A 20,414-nucleotide genomic window follows, 5' to 3' on the forward strand; every position below is an offset into this window, starting at 1 on the left:
AAGTGAGCAGGATTTATCCAAATAAACCCAGAGCCGATTCCTCCCAGAGAAGGGGTGTGTGCATGTGTTGGGGTGCAGTATGCAATGCTCTGTGCCCATGAGGGTACCGGAAGCTCTGCCAGCAGGAAGATTTATCCTGCAGGAGCCCTGCCTCCTTCCCCCAGGGTTTCTGCTGGAGCAGAGAAGCTTTGACTCCTAGCTGGGGCCTAGAGAAGCCCGACCAGCACAAGCTGCATGGCAGAGGTTCTGTATCAGTGCTTCTCACAGTCACACTGGTTTCATTCCCTCAAGGCTGCCCCTGCCCAGCATCAGGGCTGCTCTCATTCCTCCAGCACAAAGAGGGCTCCAGGCTCCTTGCTATGCAGTGTCCCAGTTCAAGGCAAACTCAACAGCAAAGGTGGGGGCGGGGGGGAGAGGCAGATCATGGGGTACATCAGTATGTGCTGGTGCATTTTAGGATGTGAATCTGGCCCAAAGACTCCAAACTGATTAGCAATAGGATTAAAATTGAATGTGGGATCCAGATATGATTCAAATAATACAGTGATTGGAACCTGTTGGGCTGGTGTTAACAGGATGTGAATGATCCATGTGACTGGCAGGGCAGTGAACTGCTCAGCAGTAGCTGGTTCATGGGAACCCGATGTGCTGCTGCACCAGCCTGAGAAACTGACACTGAAGTTGATAATCAGAAATATCCGTCTAAATTATTGTCTTAGAGAAAATCCTGCCCTAATGTATATTTCACAGACAGCTCAGTGCGGTGATTAGGGGGCTGGTACCCAGAAAATCCTGAGCAAACCAAACCGTCTAGCAGGTTACTTGGAGTTTATATTTCAGATTCCCAATAAGTTCAAATATAATGTGCTGGGGTTAGAGCCCATAACACTGCTGTACAAGATCGAAAAGCAGAGGATTTTATGGTGACTTCTGGTGATCAGACTGACATTGCAGGGGATGGACAATTATTACCACGTGAGGGATAAATTACTGCACGATTGTGGGATGGTGTCATACAGTGATGCAAAGCACATGTTCAGCTCAGTGTATTTTTGTTGGATTTATGAGCAAATGTGCATCATCCCCTGAATATTTCTTATTTTCTATGGGAAATTTGACTGCTTCACGTGATGCAGACACAGTGACATGGGGGAGCATAAAATACTCTCCAGTTACTTGTGGGATGATGTCATATAGTGATGCCAAGCACATGTTCAGCTCAATGTATTTTTGTTTGATTGATGAGGAAATGTGCATCATCCCTTTGATATTTTTTATTTTCTATTGGAAATTTGAGTTTGCTTCACATGACACAGACACAAGGGAGTTTACAATATAGGGACTATTACCCCATGTAGCTACTTTTCCCTTTCCCTCAGTGCCCCAATTCTCCTCCCTGAGCCCTGAGTAGAGACCAGGTCAGTCTTTGCCAGAAGATCGTGTTTCACAATTATTGACCTGTTTACATTGTGCAGGAAAACACATTTGTAAAGTGATGTGGGGTCCAGGCAAACAAATGAGAAAATATCAGGGATGGACCAAAGCGGCAGGATTCACTCCCAGACCGAGATCTGAACTTCCCCAATGTTCCGAGTGCTGGGTGGGGTCATTATTCCAATTTGGGCCACAGAAGTGGAGCTAGGATATGATAGGTGCAGTATGTAAATGTGATTGTGATTGCCCCTCCTCACAGTTCCTGTTTACTGCCTCTTTCCGAGCAGCCAGCTTTGCCTCTCCACAACCCCCAGAAATGCAAACAGCTGTAGAGACAACTGGGGGCAGGGGGTGAAACTCAGAGCTACTGGGAGAAAAGCAGATTGCAGGGAGTGGGGGCAGAAGGGGAAGAAGCAGCCTGTACATGCAGGGCAGAGAGGCCAGGTAGAAAGGGGAGAAGAGGAGGGGGAAGAGCCCAAGGGAGGTGGGTGGGAAGAGACCAGTGGAAGAGGGAAATGTGTGGGGCAGGTGGGGAGAGGAAGCTCCGGTAGGGAGCACAAGGCTGTAATGCCAAGCTATGTAGAACAAAAATTGTGAGGTTAAAAAAAACATCCAGTCTCATTTTTCCATCCGTCTTTGGACTGTAGAACTCCCCTCTATTCCTCTGCCAGAGTGGGGGTGAGAATCGCAGGCTGAAAAGTCACCGTTTAATGCACCCAAACTGCACGACTCCTCCGGCTGCTCAGCTGGAGACTGCGCTTACCCTCCCCTCACCCCTGAGACGGGAACTGCCGTCCATTGCCCAGCGCTGCCTTCGCTCTCCCCTCCTGGTTCAGTTCCTCTGACAGATGAAGGACTGACTGAGAAATAGTTGACAGCCTTTGAGCTAATTAATGCAGCGTAGTTCACACTCACACACAGAACTTCTGTTACTGTTTAGGGGTGAGTTACAGACAGAGATACTGGAGACCTTCACTCTGATCTGACATTAACCATTCACAGAAATTATGTCACCGTAACACGACGGGATTGGTTTAGCCATTTGCAAACAGCAACACTTACCTGACTTCCTCCACCCCACCCCATCCCACCCCACCCACCCCTGCAACTTCTCTGCCTGAGACTGGGAAGCACTGCCCCCGTTCTAGAATCCCCTTCACCTTCCTCCCCATCTCTCCTTCCATCCTGCCCCCTCCTCCTCCCCAATACTTCCTCATGTCCCCCTGCTCCAGAACCTCCACCCCTACCTCTTGTCCACTGGCACCAGACCCCCCCCACACTCCATCCCGATTCCTCCATCTTCCCCAATCCTCCCTCATCTCCCCCTGCTCCAGGCTACCTCCCCACCCTCCCATCCTCTGCTCCACACCCCTCCCCTCCTCACCCTCTTGCTGCCCTGCCTCTGATCCCCTCCCTCCTGCCCCCTACACATGATCACCCTTCCCCACCCCACCTCCTCCTGCCCCGTCTGCTCTCTCCCTTCCCCTATCTCCCTCCTGCCCGATTCCACACCACCTCCTCACTTCTCACTCTTGTCCCCCACTCCAGACCCCCTCCTCTCTCAACCTCTCCATGCAGATGCCCTTCTCTAAACCCCCTTCTCCTCCCCTCCTTCCTGCCCCCTGCTCAATAAACCCCTCCAGCCCCATGCTCCCTCCTCTCCCTCCAGACCACCCTGTGCTCCATCTCCACTCCTCCCTCCTGCCCCAATTTCAGATCCCTGTCCCCTCCCCTCCCTTGTGACCCTCTCTCCTGCTTCCCTGTTACCCCACTGCAAACCCGCTCCCTGCCATCTCTCACACACCAACAGACTGTAGGGAGATGGTGGCATCTCGCTGGCTTCAGCCCCAGTGACAGTGACAGGAGATGGCACCATTTGGAATAAGGGAAACTCCGTGAGTTGGTGCCTTTCATCATGTTCTCACGAGACAGGTAAAAACACCCCAAATCGCCAGAGTGGGGATAAAATGGCGAGAGCTGCAGCACTGACAGCCCCGAGTGTGAGGCCCTGAGATGGGATCAGGTGGAGCCATGAGGCAGCTCTGGGCATGTCCCATTCTCCTGGCTCTGGGCGCGGATCCCCTGCTGCCGGGCGCGGACTCTGCTGTGATAACACTGGGGAGGGGGCTCCCTGCTGCTCTGACCCTGCTCTGTGTCTCTCTTTGAAGGTGCCGACGAGTTGAGGCTGGCGGATGGAGGCAGCCCCTGTGCCGGGAGAGTGGAGGTTAAACACCAGGATCAGTGGGGGACGGTGTGTAGTTATCGCTGGGACATGGCAGATGCTGGGATTGTCTGTAAGCAGCTGGGATGTGGAGCTGCTGTCAGTGCCCCTGGCTGGGGTCATTTTGGAGCAGGATCTGGACCAATTTGGCTGGATGAAGTTGCCTGTGATGGTACCGAGTCTGCTCTCTGGCACTGCGGGAACGAGGGATGGGGTCAGAGTGACTGCGTTCATGCAGAGGATGCTGGAGTGACCTGTTCAGGTAAGAATCAGCCAGCTCAGTCCTGAAAGGCAAATCCCCTGAGACAAAAGGGCTTGAACCCAGAGGGTGTTGTGTGCCTGTGACCCTAATGAACAAAAACTAGAGCAAGTTCTGTAATTATTGTTATTACTGAACTGTAATTATTACTGTTCATGTCACTGGCCACTGAGGATCTCCCTGTGTGACTGAAGTGTTTTCATTATTTCATCTCCCGTTGTTTCAATGTCATGTATTTCCTTTCCCCTTCCCTCTGAATGGGTCTAAAATGCAGATAGGAGAAAAAATTGAAATGGAAAATGTCACTTAGGCTCCTAAGTTACTGAGGCACTTTTGAAAATGTTACACTCATGCCAAAATCCAGACCCAGACACCCAACCACAGAGGTACAGCGGGTGGGGCATTTATGTAGCCCCTTTGCCACCCTCATAGGGTGACCGAGGAATGGGCAGATTCTCCCAGCTTGGCCAGAATTAGATTTAACCAAGAGCACTCCCCCGTCTGCTCTGTTACTTCTCATATTTTGGACCAACCAGTAGTAGAAAATTTCAAAACCTCTGATACCCAGTGGATCTGGCATAGCATAGAGAGCTCAGCCAAAAATATACCTCAACCCTACACAGCACAGGAATATCGTATTATTGTGACTCAGTAGCTAACATTACAGCTACAGACTCATTATAAATTTTATTTTTAACTACCCTCTTCTTAATATTTAGTGGGAGTAATATCTTCCTCTGACATAGCACAAGGAAGAGAGAATATTTTCCCATAGTTCCAAAAGCTTTAGCAGCTCCCGCTTGCAGTGGGAGCTCAGGGCAGTGTTTAATCTCAACCCTTTCCTGGATTGTGAGTGTTTCAATGACAAACATCAATATGATCTTCACATGGGGGGAGGGGTTGTATGCAATTTCTTAGTATTTTTTAAAAATAAAAAAGCTTCGGTGGGCATGAACTTTACAGAAATTCGTTGCCAGGAGTTTGAAACTCTGCAGAAAACAGATTGACCTTCACCAATGTAAATTCCCTAACCTGGTAATAACAATTGCAATGCCTTGTGCTGCACACCTAGCAAGTGCACAGCAGGGAGTCCCTCTCCTCTGAACCTCACCAGGAGGAGGGAGCTGCACACAAAGGGGTATCAGAGCAAAAGTCCCTTCTGTGCACCTTTCTGTAAAACTGCACCTGCATCTCAGCTGGAGCTGCACGTTTGCAGTGGGAATAAAGTTTGGGTTTGTAACAGGGCACTTGAAGGGGTGGGCGACCTACTGGTTGGTGCCCCTGACCTCCAGCCCCTTGTTTTCCAGGTTAAGTTTCCTCAGTATTTTAGGCAGTGGAGTAGGGAAAGCCAGGCCCTCCCTCTCCACCGGGTCCCAGGCCAGGGTCCTGCATGCATCTACCCCTGAATAGGGGAGGCCTCCCAGCAGGGATCTAAATCCCCTGCCCTGGGATACTTCCTATCACTGTCCCTTTTGTTTGGGGCCTGGCCCCTCTAGTCCTGTTCGCTGGTGGCTTGTATCCCATAGTGCCCTCTCATGGATCATGGGTGGCACCTTGCTGCGATCCCCAGCTCCTTCAGGTGGAGCAGCCGCAAGTTTGGTGAGGCTGAACCCCACAATGTCTCTGAGATTCAGGGACCCAGTTACCTCAGTTGCTGGAGGCTCCTACGTCTCCTCCACAGTCCTCCTTGGCTGGGGAGACAGGGATTACTCCCTGGTGGCTGCCTCGGCTGGCAGGCTAGTGATCCTTCCCCTCAGGTAGGGAGGCGGATACTCCTGCCTTTTCACCAGTCAGCTCTCAACTGAGCCAGACTCTCTCCTTTTCTCCCCCCAGGCCTGGAATTGGATGCAGGTGCAGCGGGGTGGGGCTAGCTGGGCCCAAAGGCTCCCATTAACCCCTGCTGTGCTGGCAGGGTAGTTCCACATGCCTGTGCTGAAGCTTGGAGAGGAGGATGAGTCTTTCCATGGCCCTTATAGTTATGTCCATTCTTGTCACTAATCCCCATCTTCCTTGGATAGAGGTGAAGGGCCTGCTCACAGGGCCAAACACAGGGTTCCTTACTCTGGCAGGCAGCTATTGACTGTCATGTGAGTTTGCTTTGTACAGACTGAGTAGAAGCAGGATAAAGGACTCAGGATTGGGCCCATTCAGAATTATTCCAGAAATAACCACTCAGCTGTCTATAAACTGCCCTGTGCACTAGATATCACTGAGAACAAACACATACAGGAGCTCAGAGTAGCAGCCGTGTTAGTCTGTATCCGCAAAAAGAACAGGAGTACTTGTGGCACCTTAGAGACTAACAATTTTATTTGAGCATAAGCTTTCGTGGTCATCTCAATTATCACTTCAAAGGTTTTTTTTCTCCTGCTGATGATAACTCATCTCAATTGACTGGCTCTTACAGTTGGTATGGCTACTTCCACCTTTTCATGTTCTCTGTGTGTTCCATTCTCTGCATCCGAAGAAGTGGGCTGTAGCCCACGAAAGCTTATGCTCAAATAAATTTGTTAGTCTCTAAGGTGCCACAAGTACTCCTGTTCTTTATACAGGAGCTGTGATGTTTCTGCACCAAGCAATTTTTGAGAGATGCTGTCCTGACAGAATAGTAGAAAACTTTCCAAAAACTGACAGTCATCGTCTTATATGCAGTGTTGTTGTAGCCGTCTTAGTCCCAGGATATTAGAGAGACAAGGTGGGTGAGGTAATATTTTTTATTGGACCCATTTCTGTTGGAGAGAGACAAACGTTTGATCGTACACAGAAGAGCTGTGTGTAACCTCAGAAGCTCATCTCTCTCACCAAAAGGAGTTGGTCCAATAAAAGATATTACCTCAGCCACCTTGTCTCTGTCAACCCCTTCTCATCCAGATTTTGCCTTTCATTTCTGGTTGGATTAATACCAAACTTCGCCAAAACATTCTCCTCTACCAAGGGCCCTGCCTCAGTTAGTGCACAGGCTGGACGGTGCCCAGGGAGTGAATCAGGGGTGCACAGTGAAAGAGGCTGTTGTCTGTAGGCCCACAGCTCCATTGGTTGCAGCAGTAGCATTAACATCATCGGTGACCCTTCCATTCGAGGATGATCTCTACCACAGATTTACATATGGGTCCTGAGACGACTCAGGAATCCGATCCTGGAACCATAGAACTGCCTGTAGTAGGTACAGAAGTTTCCTGATGGGTCAGCTGCTTGCTGGGAGAAAGTTCGTTTTCTTTCCTTCCTTCTCTCTCTCCCCCCTTTCAACTTCAAGGGCAAGGCACTTCCCCTCGAAGCAGGCCACTGCCTGGTGGAGAATGAAGTGTCATTGAGATCGGTTGGTTATTTGCTCCTCCCAGCTTGTGATATCCACATGAGTTTTCTTGAGATATGTTTTCAGTGTGTCTTTGTAGGGTTTCCTCTGACTACCACGGGATCTCTCACCATGGGTGAGCTGAGAGTAGAGGGCTTGTTTTGGGAGGTGAGAGTCTGGCATCGGCACACAATGTCCAGCCCAGCGGAGTTGGTGAGTGAGGATCATTGCTTCAATGCTGGTGACATTAGCTTCAATGAGGATGCTGGTGTTAGTGCAGCGATCTTCCCACTTGATGCAAAGGATCTTCCAGAGACATCGTTGGTGGTACCTCTCCAGACTCCTAAGGTGCTGTTGATAGGTCACCCAGGTTTCACAGCTATAAAGGAGTGCAGGAATAACAATTATCTCATAGACCTGGATCTTGGTGTCCTGCTGTAGGTCACGGTCTGTGAAAACACACCAGAGCAGTTTCCCAAAGGAAGCATTTGCGCACTGGATCCTGTGCTGGATCTCACTGTCAATTTTTGCATTTTGAGAAAGTTGGCTACTGAGGTAACAGAAGTCCTCAACTCTCTCCAAAGTCTGTCCCTCGATGGTGATGTGTGGTTGGTCTTGTGCAAGGCCTGAAGCAGGCTGATGGAGCACTTTAGTTTTCTTGATATTGAGTGAGAGTCATAGGCTTCGGTAAGCTTGTGCAAAAAATTCCAGTGTGGACTGAAGGTCATTCTCAGTGTGCGCAAGGATGGCACAGTCATCACGGTACTGAAGGTCAGTAGTGGACGCTCCGAGAGTTTAGACTTTGAGTGGAAACATCAAAGGTTAATAAGCTGCCCATCCATTCTCTATTGAATGTCAACTCCAGTGGGGATGCGGTCTTTAACAAGGACCAAAATGACTGCTAAATGCATGGAGAACAGGGTTGAAGCAATAACATATCCTTGCTTAACCCCAGTTTTGATGATGAAAGGATCCATCTCCAGGCCATTACAGAGAATGGTGGAAGTCATCTCATCAGGTAGAAGCCTTAGGCCCTTAATAAATTTTGGAGGGCAGCCAAATCTGGCCAGCACCTTCTACAGGGCTTCGCGATTGACAGAGTCGAAGGCCTTTGTCAAATCGATGAAGACCATGTACAGGCCCTGATTTTGCTCCCAAGACTTTTCCTGGATTTGGTGGGCAACGAAGATCATGTCAGTTGTCCTGTGGGATGGTATGAAACTGCACTGAGATTCCAGCAGTATTTACTTAGCAAGTGGAAGTAATCAGTTTAAGAGGATACGGGTGAGAATTTTCCCTGCTGTAGATAGCAAGGCAATAATTTCCACACTCCAACATATCTCCCTTTTCAAAGATGATAACAATGATGGCATTTCTCAAGTCTTCCAGAATCTTCTCATTATACCAAATGTGAAGAAAAAGGAAGCTCCCGAAAGCATAGCTCCGAGGATCATTGGAGCACACAAGCCCCTTCACTGCAACAAGGTGATGGTCTCCAAAGAGGGGTTGCAGCAGTGGCAAGACGTGTAACCAGTAAAATTATGCTGAAATTATGCTCCTGGCTGCTATGGGCCAGAGTGGCACCAGGCACTAGAACTGAGATGCAGGAGACTGTTTCCACCTATTGGGCCCAGGCAGTGTGGGGAGGAGGCTACCTGAATTGAACACAGACCGTGGTGAGAGGGGAAAGTAGATGAGGATAAGGATTCAGGGGGAATATTCTGAGCCTGGAGGCTCATGGATGGAGAGAAACTGGGACTGGGAGAGAAAGTGGGAGATGGGGACTGGCTGGGCAAGGAGACTGGGACTGGGAGGAGCAGGAAAGAGACGAGGACTGGCCAGGCAGGGTGATTAGGACAGGGCGTGGGTGGGGAGAGACTGTGACTTGCTGAGACAGGAGATTGGAAGCTGGGGAGACTGGGACTGACTGGGTGAGGAGTCTGGGACTCCAGTGAGGAGGAACTGGAGGTGAGTGAGAAAAAACAGATCAGATCTGGAATCAGGGTGTAGGGGAAGTCTAAGACTAACTGGGCGACAAGACTGGAATAAGCAGCCAGGGTGGGTTGCAGGAAACTGAGAGCAGATCTACATGAACATTTAGTTTGTGGCAAGCTGGGGTGTAAATCTACTGTGAATATACTGCCTCCCTTTCACCGCAAACACTTTAACTTACATTGACTTAAAGCAGTGTCTACATCGCACTATGTCAGGTGGAGACACTCTCCCACCAGCATAGCTTCTGCCTCTCGATGAGGTGGACTATAAGGTGGATAGAAAGCTGGCTAGATTGTCGGGCTCAATGGGTAGTGATCAATGGCTTGATGTCTAGTTGGCAGACGATCTCAAGCAGAGTGCCCCAGAGGTCAGTCCTGGGGCTGGTTTTGTTCAACATTTTTATTAATGATCTGGATGATGGGATTAATTGCACCCTCAGCAAGGTCGCAGATGACACTAAGCTGTGGGGAGAGGTAGATAAGATAGAGAGCAGAGATAGGTCCAGAGTGACCTAAACAAATTGGAGGATTGGGCCAAAAGAAATCTGATGAGGTTCAACAAGGACAAGTGCAGAATTCTGCACTTAGGACGGAAGAATCCCATGCACCACTACAGGCTGGGGACCGACTGGCTAAGCAGAAGTTCTGCAGAAAAGGACCTGGGAATTACAGTGGATGAGAAGCTGGATATGAGTCAGCAGCATGTCCCTGTTGCCGAGAAGGCCAATGGCATATTGGGCTGTATTAGTAGGAGCATTACCAGCAGATCGAGGGACGTGATTATTCCCCTCTATTCAGCACTGGTGAGGCCACACCTGGAGTACTGCATCAAGTTTTGGTTCCCCCACTACAGAAGGGATGTGGACAAATTGGAGAGAGTCCAGTGGAAGGCAACGAAAATTATTAGGGGGCTGGGACACGTGACTTACGAGGAGAGGCTGAGGGAACTGGGGTTATTTAATCTGCAGAAGAGAAGAGTGATGGGGGATTTGATAGCAGCCTTCAATTACCTGAATGGGGGTTCCAAAGAGGATGGAGTTGGGCTGTTCTCATTGGTGGCAGATGACAGAACAAGAAGCAATGGTCCCAAGTTGCAGTGGGGAGAGGTGTAGGTTGGATATTAGGAAACACTATTTCACTAGGAGGGTGGTGAAGCACTGGAATGGGTTACCTAGGGAGGTGGTGGAATCTCCATCCTTAGAGGTTTTTAAGGTCAGGCTTGACAAAGCCCTGGCTGGGATGATTTAGTTGGTGTTGGTCCTGCTTTGAGCAGGGGATTGGACTAGATGACCTCCTGAGGTCTCTTCCAACTCTAATATTCTATGAGTCTATGCCTAATTATGTTGACAGGAGAGCACTCTCCCATCGACGTAATGTGTCTTCACCAGACATGCTAAATCGGCACTGCTGCATCGATACAGTGGCACTCATTTAGTGTGGTAGCGAAGAGAAGCCCTAACAGTTCCCTTGTGTGCTTTGATCTATCCCATTTCCAAGCATTAGGGAAATGTTAGTGCGCAGCAGCAGGCTCCACATGGACACTCAGTGTGCAGCAGGCTAGTGCGAGGTAAATTTACACCCCAGTTTGACAAAAACTAGTGTGTGTAGAGAGAAACCCTGAGACTGTATGAGGCATCCATGGAGAGAAACTGGGGCTTGAGGTAGACAGGACAACTCAAGGTAAGGATAAGTGTGAGAAAGAGATCAGATGAGCACCCCAGAGGGGAGGGACAGCACAGAGAACAGGGGGGAAACTGGGACTTGGCCGGGGAAGCCAGAGGTGAAGTCCAGGACTGGCTTGGCAAGGAGACTGGGACTGAGGATGAGAAGCTTGAGAAGTGGAGGCGGGAACTGTGTAGACAAGAAGAATGGGACTGGGACACAGAGCAAGGGATGGAGAAGAGACAGGACTGAGACAGGGACAGCTTGGAGGGGATGAGGCGGAAGGGGTTAGGTTTGGGGGAAGAGGGGAAGAAGAGTCTGTCACTACCAGAACACACGCCTCTCCAGAGCCTGGAATGAAACCCAGTATCCCTGAGTTTTGCCATTCCCCTGCTGTCAGCAAATATCTGTCAAACCCTCCAGCAAAATTTTCTGATCCCCCTCTACTGCTGGTCCACAAAGAGGATGACAACCTACTACTACTGTCAGTTACTCCATTAGCTCAAGTGGCAGTGGATTCTGTGGTGGATCTAAAGGTTACAACCCTGCTGATGACCCATGTGGGTGTCACAGGGTTGTCATCTTTCTAATGGCTAGTATTTGGATCCTCAAGTCCCTACCCCCAGCCCTGCCTCTTCCTCCCAAGGCCACACCCTTCTCCACCTCTTCCCCCCGCTCCTGCTCCACCTCTTTCCTTGAGGCCCCGCCCCTTCTCTGCCTCTTCCCCTCAAGGCCCTGCCTCCGTCGCTCACTCCTCCCCCCCCATCATCACTCACTGGATAGTCTCAAGGAGCCTGTCTGCAGGTACGAAGCAGGGGCTGGCACAGATTAATGCACTGGTGCTTTCCCCCGCCCAGTGGAAACAAGACTTTTGGTTTGGGTGCCATTTAGGTCTGGTTTTTTTCAGTTTGCTTTTCTTAAAAACCTAGGGAATTATGCACAAAGCTTTACTTGTAAGGCACATTAAGTTTGCAAAGTTGAGCAGTAAAAAACAAGGAAATGGCAGAATTAAAGTTGTCTTTGCAACTTTATTTTGGCCCACCTGTACATATGTGTTAAGATACCGTCTTTAATTACATGATAACAAGATTCTTCAGACTGTTGTGCCCGCAGAAGCATATCTTGACATCTGTCCAGGAAATCTTCATTTTCTCTTATGCAACGCGGGGTTGATACTTGTTTCTCCAGACCTTGAACCTTCTCTTCCAATATGGAGACCAGCTTGCACTTTCTACAGACAAAGTTGCTTCTGTCCCCCGCTTTAACCAGGGCTCATCTCCCAGCTCCACAGTAGGGAAAATAGAAATCTTGGGATGGGATCCCGATTCCCAGGGTCTGCAGCTCTGAGGCAGCCCTGCATTGCAGACTGTTCCAGACTGGGGACCCCAGAGCTTTGAGGCTCCCAGGCCAGTGGGCTATTTGGGATACCATCTGGCCCAGGAGTCTGGAAACCCAGGGTCCCCAGTCCAAGGCAGTCTGCATGGCGAGGCTGCCCAAGAGCCACAGACCCTGGGAGCCCCAGCGGTAACTGAGAGAAATTGGCATTTTTGTTTTTCTCTTAGCACTGGTGAAACTGACAAGAATGTCAGTGTCACTCAGCATCTGCTGGTGTCCCTGGGAGCAAATTTCATGTCGGACACACCATGTGTTGGTGCTTTCAGAACAAATGTTGAGAGGATTTCTGGTTCACAGGAAGTTTTGAAATAGCAAAATTTCCTGTGAGCTGGAAATCCTGCGTTTCAGCCAGTTCTTCTCACTGCTCCCTTGTTTAAACCTCCAAGGATCACCTCAGCCTTTTCACAGCATCACCCTGGGAGCTCTAGTTCAGTTGCTTGTCCACTATGACCCCTGTGAAGACCATGGGAGATATCTGTATGTTTATGTATATTATGTGTTACCTCTGTTTCTTTTATTGCTGTTTTACCATTTACCGGTACTACCAGATTTCAAAGAGTAACTCCCGCTGGAGCTCCCCACGTGTCCCAGCAAGGCAGACAATGGCTACAGAGAACCCAGTCACTGGTACTTAACTGACAATACAGGTGTCAAGGCCTTTCAACTTTTGCCTCTGACCAAGCCGGGCACAACCCCGCTAGCTTGGGAGAGGGGAGGGGCCCTTCAAGTGGGAAAATTAAACAAAGAGCTTGGGAACTATGGAAAGGGGAGCCCTGATGAACAGAGGAGGTGAGGCAGGGTCTGCAGGGAAGGAGATTGAAACCCAGTCCCCAGAAGCAGGGGTAGCTGGGATAGGTTGGGCCAGCCTAGGTTTTGAGGGAAATTATGAGGATTAGTAAAAAGCATCAGAGAGTCCTGTGGCACCTTTAAGACTAACAGATGTATTGGAGCATAAGCTTTCGTGGGTGAATACCCACTTCGTCAGATGAGGATTAGGTAAGACATATGCCTGTTGGCCTTTAGTTGCTTTAACACTTTTCTCTCTGGTCACTGTGTTCCTATGTATACATAAAAAAATCACTCTCCTGGGCCTGGAACTAGTCAATATTTTCATTAATGATTTGGATGATGGAGTAGAGAATCAAGTCATCAAATGTGTGGATGACACAAACCTGGGAGGGGTCACAAGCTCTTTGGATGAGAGTATTAGAATTCATAATGACCTTGATACATTGGAGAATTGGTTTGAAATGAGTAAATTATAATTCAGTAAAGACAAGTACAAAGTACTAGACTTCGGAAGGAAAAATCAAATGCAAAAAATCCAAAATGGAGAATAACTGACTAGGCAGCAGTACTGCAGAAAATATTCTGGGGTTATATTGGATCAGAGACTGAAATGGGTGATGCTGTTTTGAAAACAGGAAATGTCATTCTAGATTTTATTAACAGATTTGTCCTAAGTAAGACAGAGGAGGTAATTGTCCTGCTGTACTCAGCACTGGTGAGGCCTCAGCTGGAGCACTGTGTCCAGTTTTGGGCTCTCTCACTATGACGGGTAGGACAAGAATTAATCCACTTAGATTGGAGCAAGGGAGAGTCAGGTCAGATATTTGGAAAATCTTTCCAACTATAAGGATAGTTAAGTACTGGAACAAGGTAACAAGGGAGGTTGTGGAATCCCCATTGTGATGTTGCACTCCATATGTTTTATGGAAATATGCTTATGAGCGTGAATATGATGTAACTGGAATATGCTTTATACAAAAGATCTGTTGTAAGGTATCATAACAAAAGTTATAACCTACTGAATATATTTCTCCTATTTGAATGTATGTATCATTCTTGTATCTGAAGCTACAAATATGAAGTATAACTCTGAGGTCCTATTGTAATTATGCAAAGTATGGGCCATTAATGGTGGTTTAGAATCTGGACAGTTCCCATTGACTAGGACAATTGCATGTAGAAGGTTTATTTACCTGCAAGCTTTCCTGTGTATGTGTGGGCCAGCCTGTGGGTAATGAAGAATGAGGTCTCACAGGACATGTGACCATGTCACATGATACTGGAATCCATCTTAAATTTGGTATTTTTCCATTTAGAAGGAGGGGTAGGGACCCAGAGAGACAAAAGTTTCCCACCTTGTGCCAAAGCTATAAAAAGGGGAGGAGCAGGACAGTCGGGGATGCCAGTCATGAGAGAACCCCTGTTTTCCACCTAAGATGTCTGCTGGAACTAATAAGGACTATACCAGGGGAAAGGATTGGGCACAGACTAGGAAGGAGTCTAGTCTGTGAAAGAAGCTTATTGGAACATCTCTGAGGGTAAGATTTTACCTGTGATCGGTTTCTTAATGTGTTAGGCTTAGATTTGCGTGTTTTTTATTTATTTCGCTGGGTGACTTACTTTGTTCTGTCTGTTATTACTTGAAACCACTTAAATCCTACTTTTTATACATTGGTCTGTGTTGCAGCAGGCTAGCATGTGTGGCTCAACAAGGCAGGGTTGTGGAGTCCCAACTGGCAGGGAAAACAGGCTCAGAGGTAATTTCAGAACATCAGGTGAAAGTCCCAAGGGGGTCTCTGTGACTGAACCCGTCACACACGTCATTGGTGACTTTTAAGAACAAGTTAGACAAACATCTATCAGGGATGGACTAGGTATACTTAAACCTGTCTTGGTGTGGAGGGATGGACTATCTGCCTTCGTCAGGTTCCTTCCAGTCCTACATTTCTATTTATTCCAAGATTTGATAAGCTATTGAGGCCTGCTGATTTTTTAAAAAAAGTTTATCTCTAGTAGATACTGTTTAACATCCTCCTTAGTTACCAATGGATTGCAGAGTGGTATACCCTCCTCACATAGTATGAAAACACATTCTGCTTCTATCCAAAACCAGAAATGTTTATTGAACACGTCTGCCTTATTTGCATCATTATAAACTATTTTACCATCTCCATTTGTAATGGGCCTACACCTTTGTTAGGATTTGTTTGTTTGTTTGTCTTTGCTCCTAATATACTTTAAAAATTGTCATTATTGTTCCTTGCCCTGCCAACTATGGAGTTTTCCATGATAGCTTTAGCTTCCCTTATCGATTTCTACATCTCATAGCTTCCAATGTATATCAATTGCTACTGAATTCCCCTCTTTCCATTTGTTGTACTTTTTTTTTTATTTCTAATTGCTGCCTGCACTGCCCCACTGCACCAGGACGGGCTTTTGGCCAAAGTTCTAGGGCAGTGGAACACCTAACTCCCTAAGGCTCCTTTGTAATTTTCATACTTCATTGGCTTTCTAGGACACATTGAGCTCCAGCTGGATGGAGGGGACAATGCCTGCTCAGGACGTGTGAAAGTAAAACGTGGAGACACCTGGGCTACAATCTGTGATGCACACTTTGATCTCAAAGCTGCCAGTGTTATCTGTAATGGACTACAGTGTGGAACAGCTCTATCTATCCCAGGAGGAGCTCACTTCGGAGAAGGACATGGACCAATCTGGCCTGAGGAATTCCAGTGTGTAGGGAATGAGTCACACCATGTGTACTGTCCCAGGAAATCACATGGGAGTCAGACTTGCTCACATGCAAATGATGCCAGTGCCATATGCTCACGTAAGAATTTGGCACAATGTCTCTAAAATCCCAGTGTTGTGTATTCTAGTGCAGCAATAAAACGATCTCACTCTGTAGGGAGCTGGGATAATAGAGCTGCTATCGGCTTCTAGTAAAACCTCAACAATCCAATATAATGGGAATGGGCTCAATCCCCTTGACTTTCCTTTTCTTTGTTATTTAATATAAAATAGCTCCAAGCCTCCCTCTTTAAACCCCTTCTCCCTTCTCCCCTGGGTACACAGGATTCCGGCTGGTGAACGGCAGCACAGCGTGCTCAGGGAGGGTGGAGATCCAGGTTCTTGGTGCCTGGGGAACCCTCTGTGACTCACGCTGGGATTTACCAGATGCCAACGTTCTCTGTCATCAGCTCGACTGCGGATTCGCTGAATCAGTCCCAGGAGAAGCGTATTTTGGGAAAGGAACCGGCTCTGTCTGGACAGACACATATCACTGCAAAGGGACTGAACCCCATTTGAGCCATTGCCCTGTTACTGCCCTGGGGGCCTCTCAGTGCTCACACAACAATGATGCCAGTGTGATTTGCTCAGGTAAGTGCAGGAGAGATGCTGGATAAATGACACCAGCCCCTCAGTGTGTGACACTGCCCCCAGAGCAGGGGAACCTCAGGACACAGCAAGGGGAGGGGGAGCTAGATCCCAAAGCACGTATAATACTAGTAAATGTATTAAAGATAAAATTTAAGTAAATAATATTATCACAAAAGAATAGTTGTGACCTGGGAAAGCCCTGGATTCTCCAGGAAAATCATCAGCAACTCTGTCCTTACACAGGGCAGAGGAGCAGGGGCAGCACTTTGTCCTCCCAATATGGAGGTTGCTTCACACTTTCTATTATGAAATATTCTCCGCACCTTCTTGAGAAGCTCTCGCACCTTCCTTGATTGCTGGAAGCTTTGCCTTCTCTAGTGCAGTGAGATGCCTTCCAGGTTTGGCTGAATTATAAACTGCTGAAAATCACCATTTCCCTTCTCCTGAGGATATTTTTGGTAGCACACTACAGAGAAAGTAGTGCTTTCACTCACTTAGCTTTTTTTACTTTTTTCACACCTTTCCAATTGAAAAAACTCTAAAAATCCCTCCACCCCCACCCCGGCTTTCTTACTTTCTTTTTCTAACTTTTTACAGTGGAAGAAAAGATTAGCAGGGGTTTGGACTAATGACCGCATGAGGTCTCTTCTAATCATAATATTCTGATTGTATGAAAAAATAGAAAGGGGGAGGAAGTGGCAAACCTGTAAATCCAAAAACTGGAAAAGAAAATTGAATGTTTCATTTCCCGAACGTTGAAATTAATCAACATTTTAGTTAGAGTCTAAACAAAAGTTCTCATTCCATTTCCACATGCCAATATCATGGATCTGTTTAAAAATTGAAATACTGCATTTGAAATACTTCACAGGAAAATTTTTGAGTTGTTGACCCGCTCTAATATTTACCTTTTATAAAAAAAAATAAAATAAATAGCATTATTTAGTTCATTTAGTCAAAGCCAAAGGCACAAGATTTAGAAAAAAAACAGAATTAAGGTTACCTATATAATGTTAATTCAGTCCCCCACCCTCCCTTCTGCATATACATTATGATACAGTCTAATTGCATGCATACGTCCTATTATTCTTACCTACCCCCAGTATCAGAGTGCACCACAAACATTAATGAATTTGTCTTCATAACACCCCAGGAGATAGCAGTCTCTTATGATGCCCATTTCAAAAGTGACTTAGGCACTTAGAAGCCCAAGAATAACATTTTCGAAAATGCCTAAGTGACTTAGAGACTTAAATCCTATTTTCTCAAGTACCGTAGGAGCCCAAGAACCATACAGACTTCCCCCTCTTGCTGCCTAAGTCACTTCTGAAAATAGCACTTAGGCTCCTACATCATTTAGCTGCTTTTGAAAATTTTACTTACAATGATTAAAGCCAAAATTCCAAACTCGCTACTTATTTGGGGTGATTGGGCAGCAACCTGAGACCCTCAGGGCCTGATACTCCAGAATACTCACCATTTCTGAAGAGTTTTATGTGTTCAAAATTCTCTACAGACATTAATAAACCCTCACCAAACTCCAGGGAGCAGGTGGGTAAGTATTATTATTAGCTCCGTTTTACAAATGGTGAAACTGAGAGAGATAAGCAAAGTGACTTGCCCAAGACCACCCAGTGACTCAGCAGCGGAGACAGGATAAAACAAAGTGTTTTGACTCGCAGCCCTGTGCTCGTTCCACCCGATCCCACTGCCTGACTGCAGAAGAGCTGAGCATCCACATTTTGTCTTGACCCTAGCGGCAGTTGTGAGTGCTCAGTATTTCCGCAAATCAGACCCCAAAAAAATTGGCTTAAGAGACCTGCTCAGCATCACCTGTGAAGTCTGTAGCAGAGGCAGGAACAGAACTGAGCTCTACTGAATGACAGTCACTGCTCTTAACAAGATCATCCTAGTTCTTCCTACGTTCCCCTGCTTCTTCTCTTCAGGCCTTCCAGTTTCTAAAGTGAATGAGGCAGGGGTCACACAGGCACAGCCTGATGCTGCACAACCCCGACTTATCCATCCTGGGCACTGAAAGTGGCCAGGGCCCTGCAGGAAAATAATTCACTAGAAAACTTAATTTTAATGACCAGCCAATCTGGTTCCCTTCTGACTAAATGGAGCCCGTCTCATGAGTCTATAGATCCGCAGTTTTAAGACCCAAAAAGGCCACTGTGATCATCTGCTTCTCCCCTCACCAAAGGGACCCTTCCTGCTTAATAAAGTTCCAGCTCCCCTCTCTGACCCATCTTCAAATCCATATACAGAGTCTCCATAGGGCTTCTTGACTGGCTGGAACTGGGGTCCTTACAGAGAAACCTACTTCAGAAGCCCTGGATTTCAACCTTCTTCCTAATAATGTACTGTAGCTTCCAGGACTATCTCCCACAGAGCCCAGAGTCACTGGTGCCATTACACACCATAACTAAGCCTATAGGGCCCTGCCCAGCACTCACAACAGAGGTCTACTCTCCTTTTCACAGCTGATACCTTTATACCTTGGGGGCAATTCACCTCACAGTTTTCCTGCTTCTCACAGATGCTGCTACCTGCATTCCTAACTGAATTCTCTGCAGCCTGCCCTGCCCCTCTTAACTAGCTACCCAGCCCATACCCTGGTTCTCGGAGGGAACTCCTCAGCACATGAAGATGCTGATTTCTCCCCACAGTTGCTGGAAGGAGAATCCTTTCTAAGGAAAAACACTTGGTCCCTTCCGTACGAGCTCCATCTGCCATGATCCCATCTGGCCTTCCTGAGGGGCTGTGGTACCCAGTTATATCCATGAGCCTACTCGGAAAGCCCCAAATCTACTCTCTACCCCAGGGGTCGGCAACGTTCAGCACGCAGCTCGCCAGGGTAAGCACCCTGGCGGGCCGGGCCAGTTTTATTTATCTGCTGTCGCGGCAGGTTTGTCCGATCGCGGCCCCCACTGGCCGCGGTTCACCCGTCCCGGGCCAATGGGGGTGGGGAGAAGCGGTGCGGGCGAGGGATGTGCTGGCCGCGGCTTCTCGCCGCCCCCATTGGCCCGTGATGGCGAACCGCGGCCAGTGGGGGCATCACAATATTCACCAACAGAGAACGTCCCCATCCCCTCCCCACACACAGCCTGCTTAGTGTGGTGTGAATTGATCAGCTGGAATCTCACGTTGGGCTCATAGATAAACGCGGGGGGAGGGATAGCTCAGTGGTTTGAGCATTGGCCTGCTAAACCCAGGGTTGTGAGTTCAACCCTTGAGGGGGCCACTTGGGGATCTGGGGAAAATCAGTACTTGGTCCTGCTAGTGAAGGCAGGGGGCTGGACTCGATGACCTTTCAAGGTCCCTTCCAGTTCTAGGAGATGGGATATCTCCATTAAATTATAACACCACACTTCAGGGGACAGCTCCAGTCAGAACCACCAGTGCCAGGAACTATCTCACACTGGGAGCTCCTGCACTGGACCCAGGTGAACCAAGAAAGTTGCCACCTACTGAGCAAAGATCAGAGGGAACTAAGGGAATTTACCAATAATAACCTGTTCCTGACATCATGAGCCCTGCTCTTCCATTGGCCAAACTCCCTCAAGGCAAACTTGCCTAAATCATTCACAACCCACTTGCTAAGTGCTTGTGCAGACACCATTCACTGGCTTCCAGGCATTTAAGCCTGGATAAAGTGACTATAAACCTCAGCAGCCATTCCACCACCACACACAGAGACTATTTTCCCAATCAGTAACCTGCAGGAATTCTCTCGCTCACTCATTTACAGGGTCTGCTGGCAAGTCCCTCTGGCAAACTCAGCGTGTTACAACAATCCTTATATCAGCTTCACTTAGAGATTCAAAAGAGAAAGTTTCTTCTGACAGAGGTTGTTCCATTTAACACTGTGACACACTCTGATCACTGGGTGATAACCTTCTTCTTTAGAAACAGTCCATAATTTCATGCACACTCTGTATTATTTCTAGTGTATAACAGGGAGTGTTATTCAGTGTAGTTCCCATC

General features: G+C 47.8%; 1 protein-coding gene across 1 annotated transcript in view; it reads left to right on the plus strand.

Moving 5' to 3' along the window:
- Window positions 1-3,650: 3,650 nt before the first annotated feature.
- Window positions 3,651-20,414, plus strand: part of LOC135977481 (deleted in malignant brain tumors 1 protein-like) — a 723,293-nt gene continuing 706,529 nt past the window's right edge. Inside the window, exon 1 of the mRNA XM_065578743.1 lies at window positions 3,651-3,917. Within this exon, the coding sequence (XP_065434815.1) occupies window positions 3,707-3,917 (211 nt within the window). The 5' untranslated portion in view covers window positions 3,651-3,706. The remainder of the gene's footprint in view (window positions 3,918-20,414) is intronic.

The sequence above is a fragment of the Chrysemys picta genome, unplaced genomic scaffold, assembly GCF_011386835.1.
Source record: "Chrysemys picta bellii isolate R12L10 unplaced genomic scaffold, ASM1138683v2 scaf1, whole genome shotgun sequence".
NCBI classification, from domain to species: Eukaryota; Metazoa; Chordata; order Testudines; family Emydidae; genus Chrysemys; species Chrysemys picta.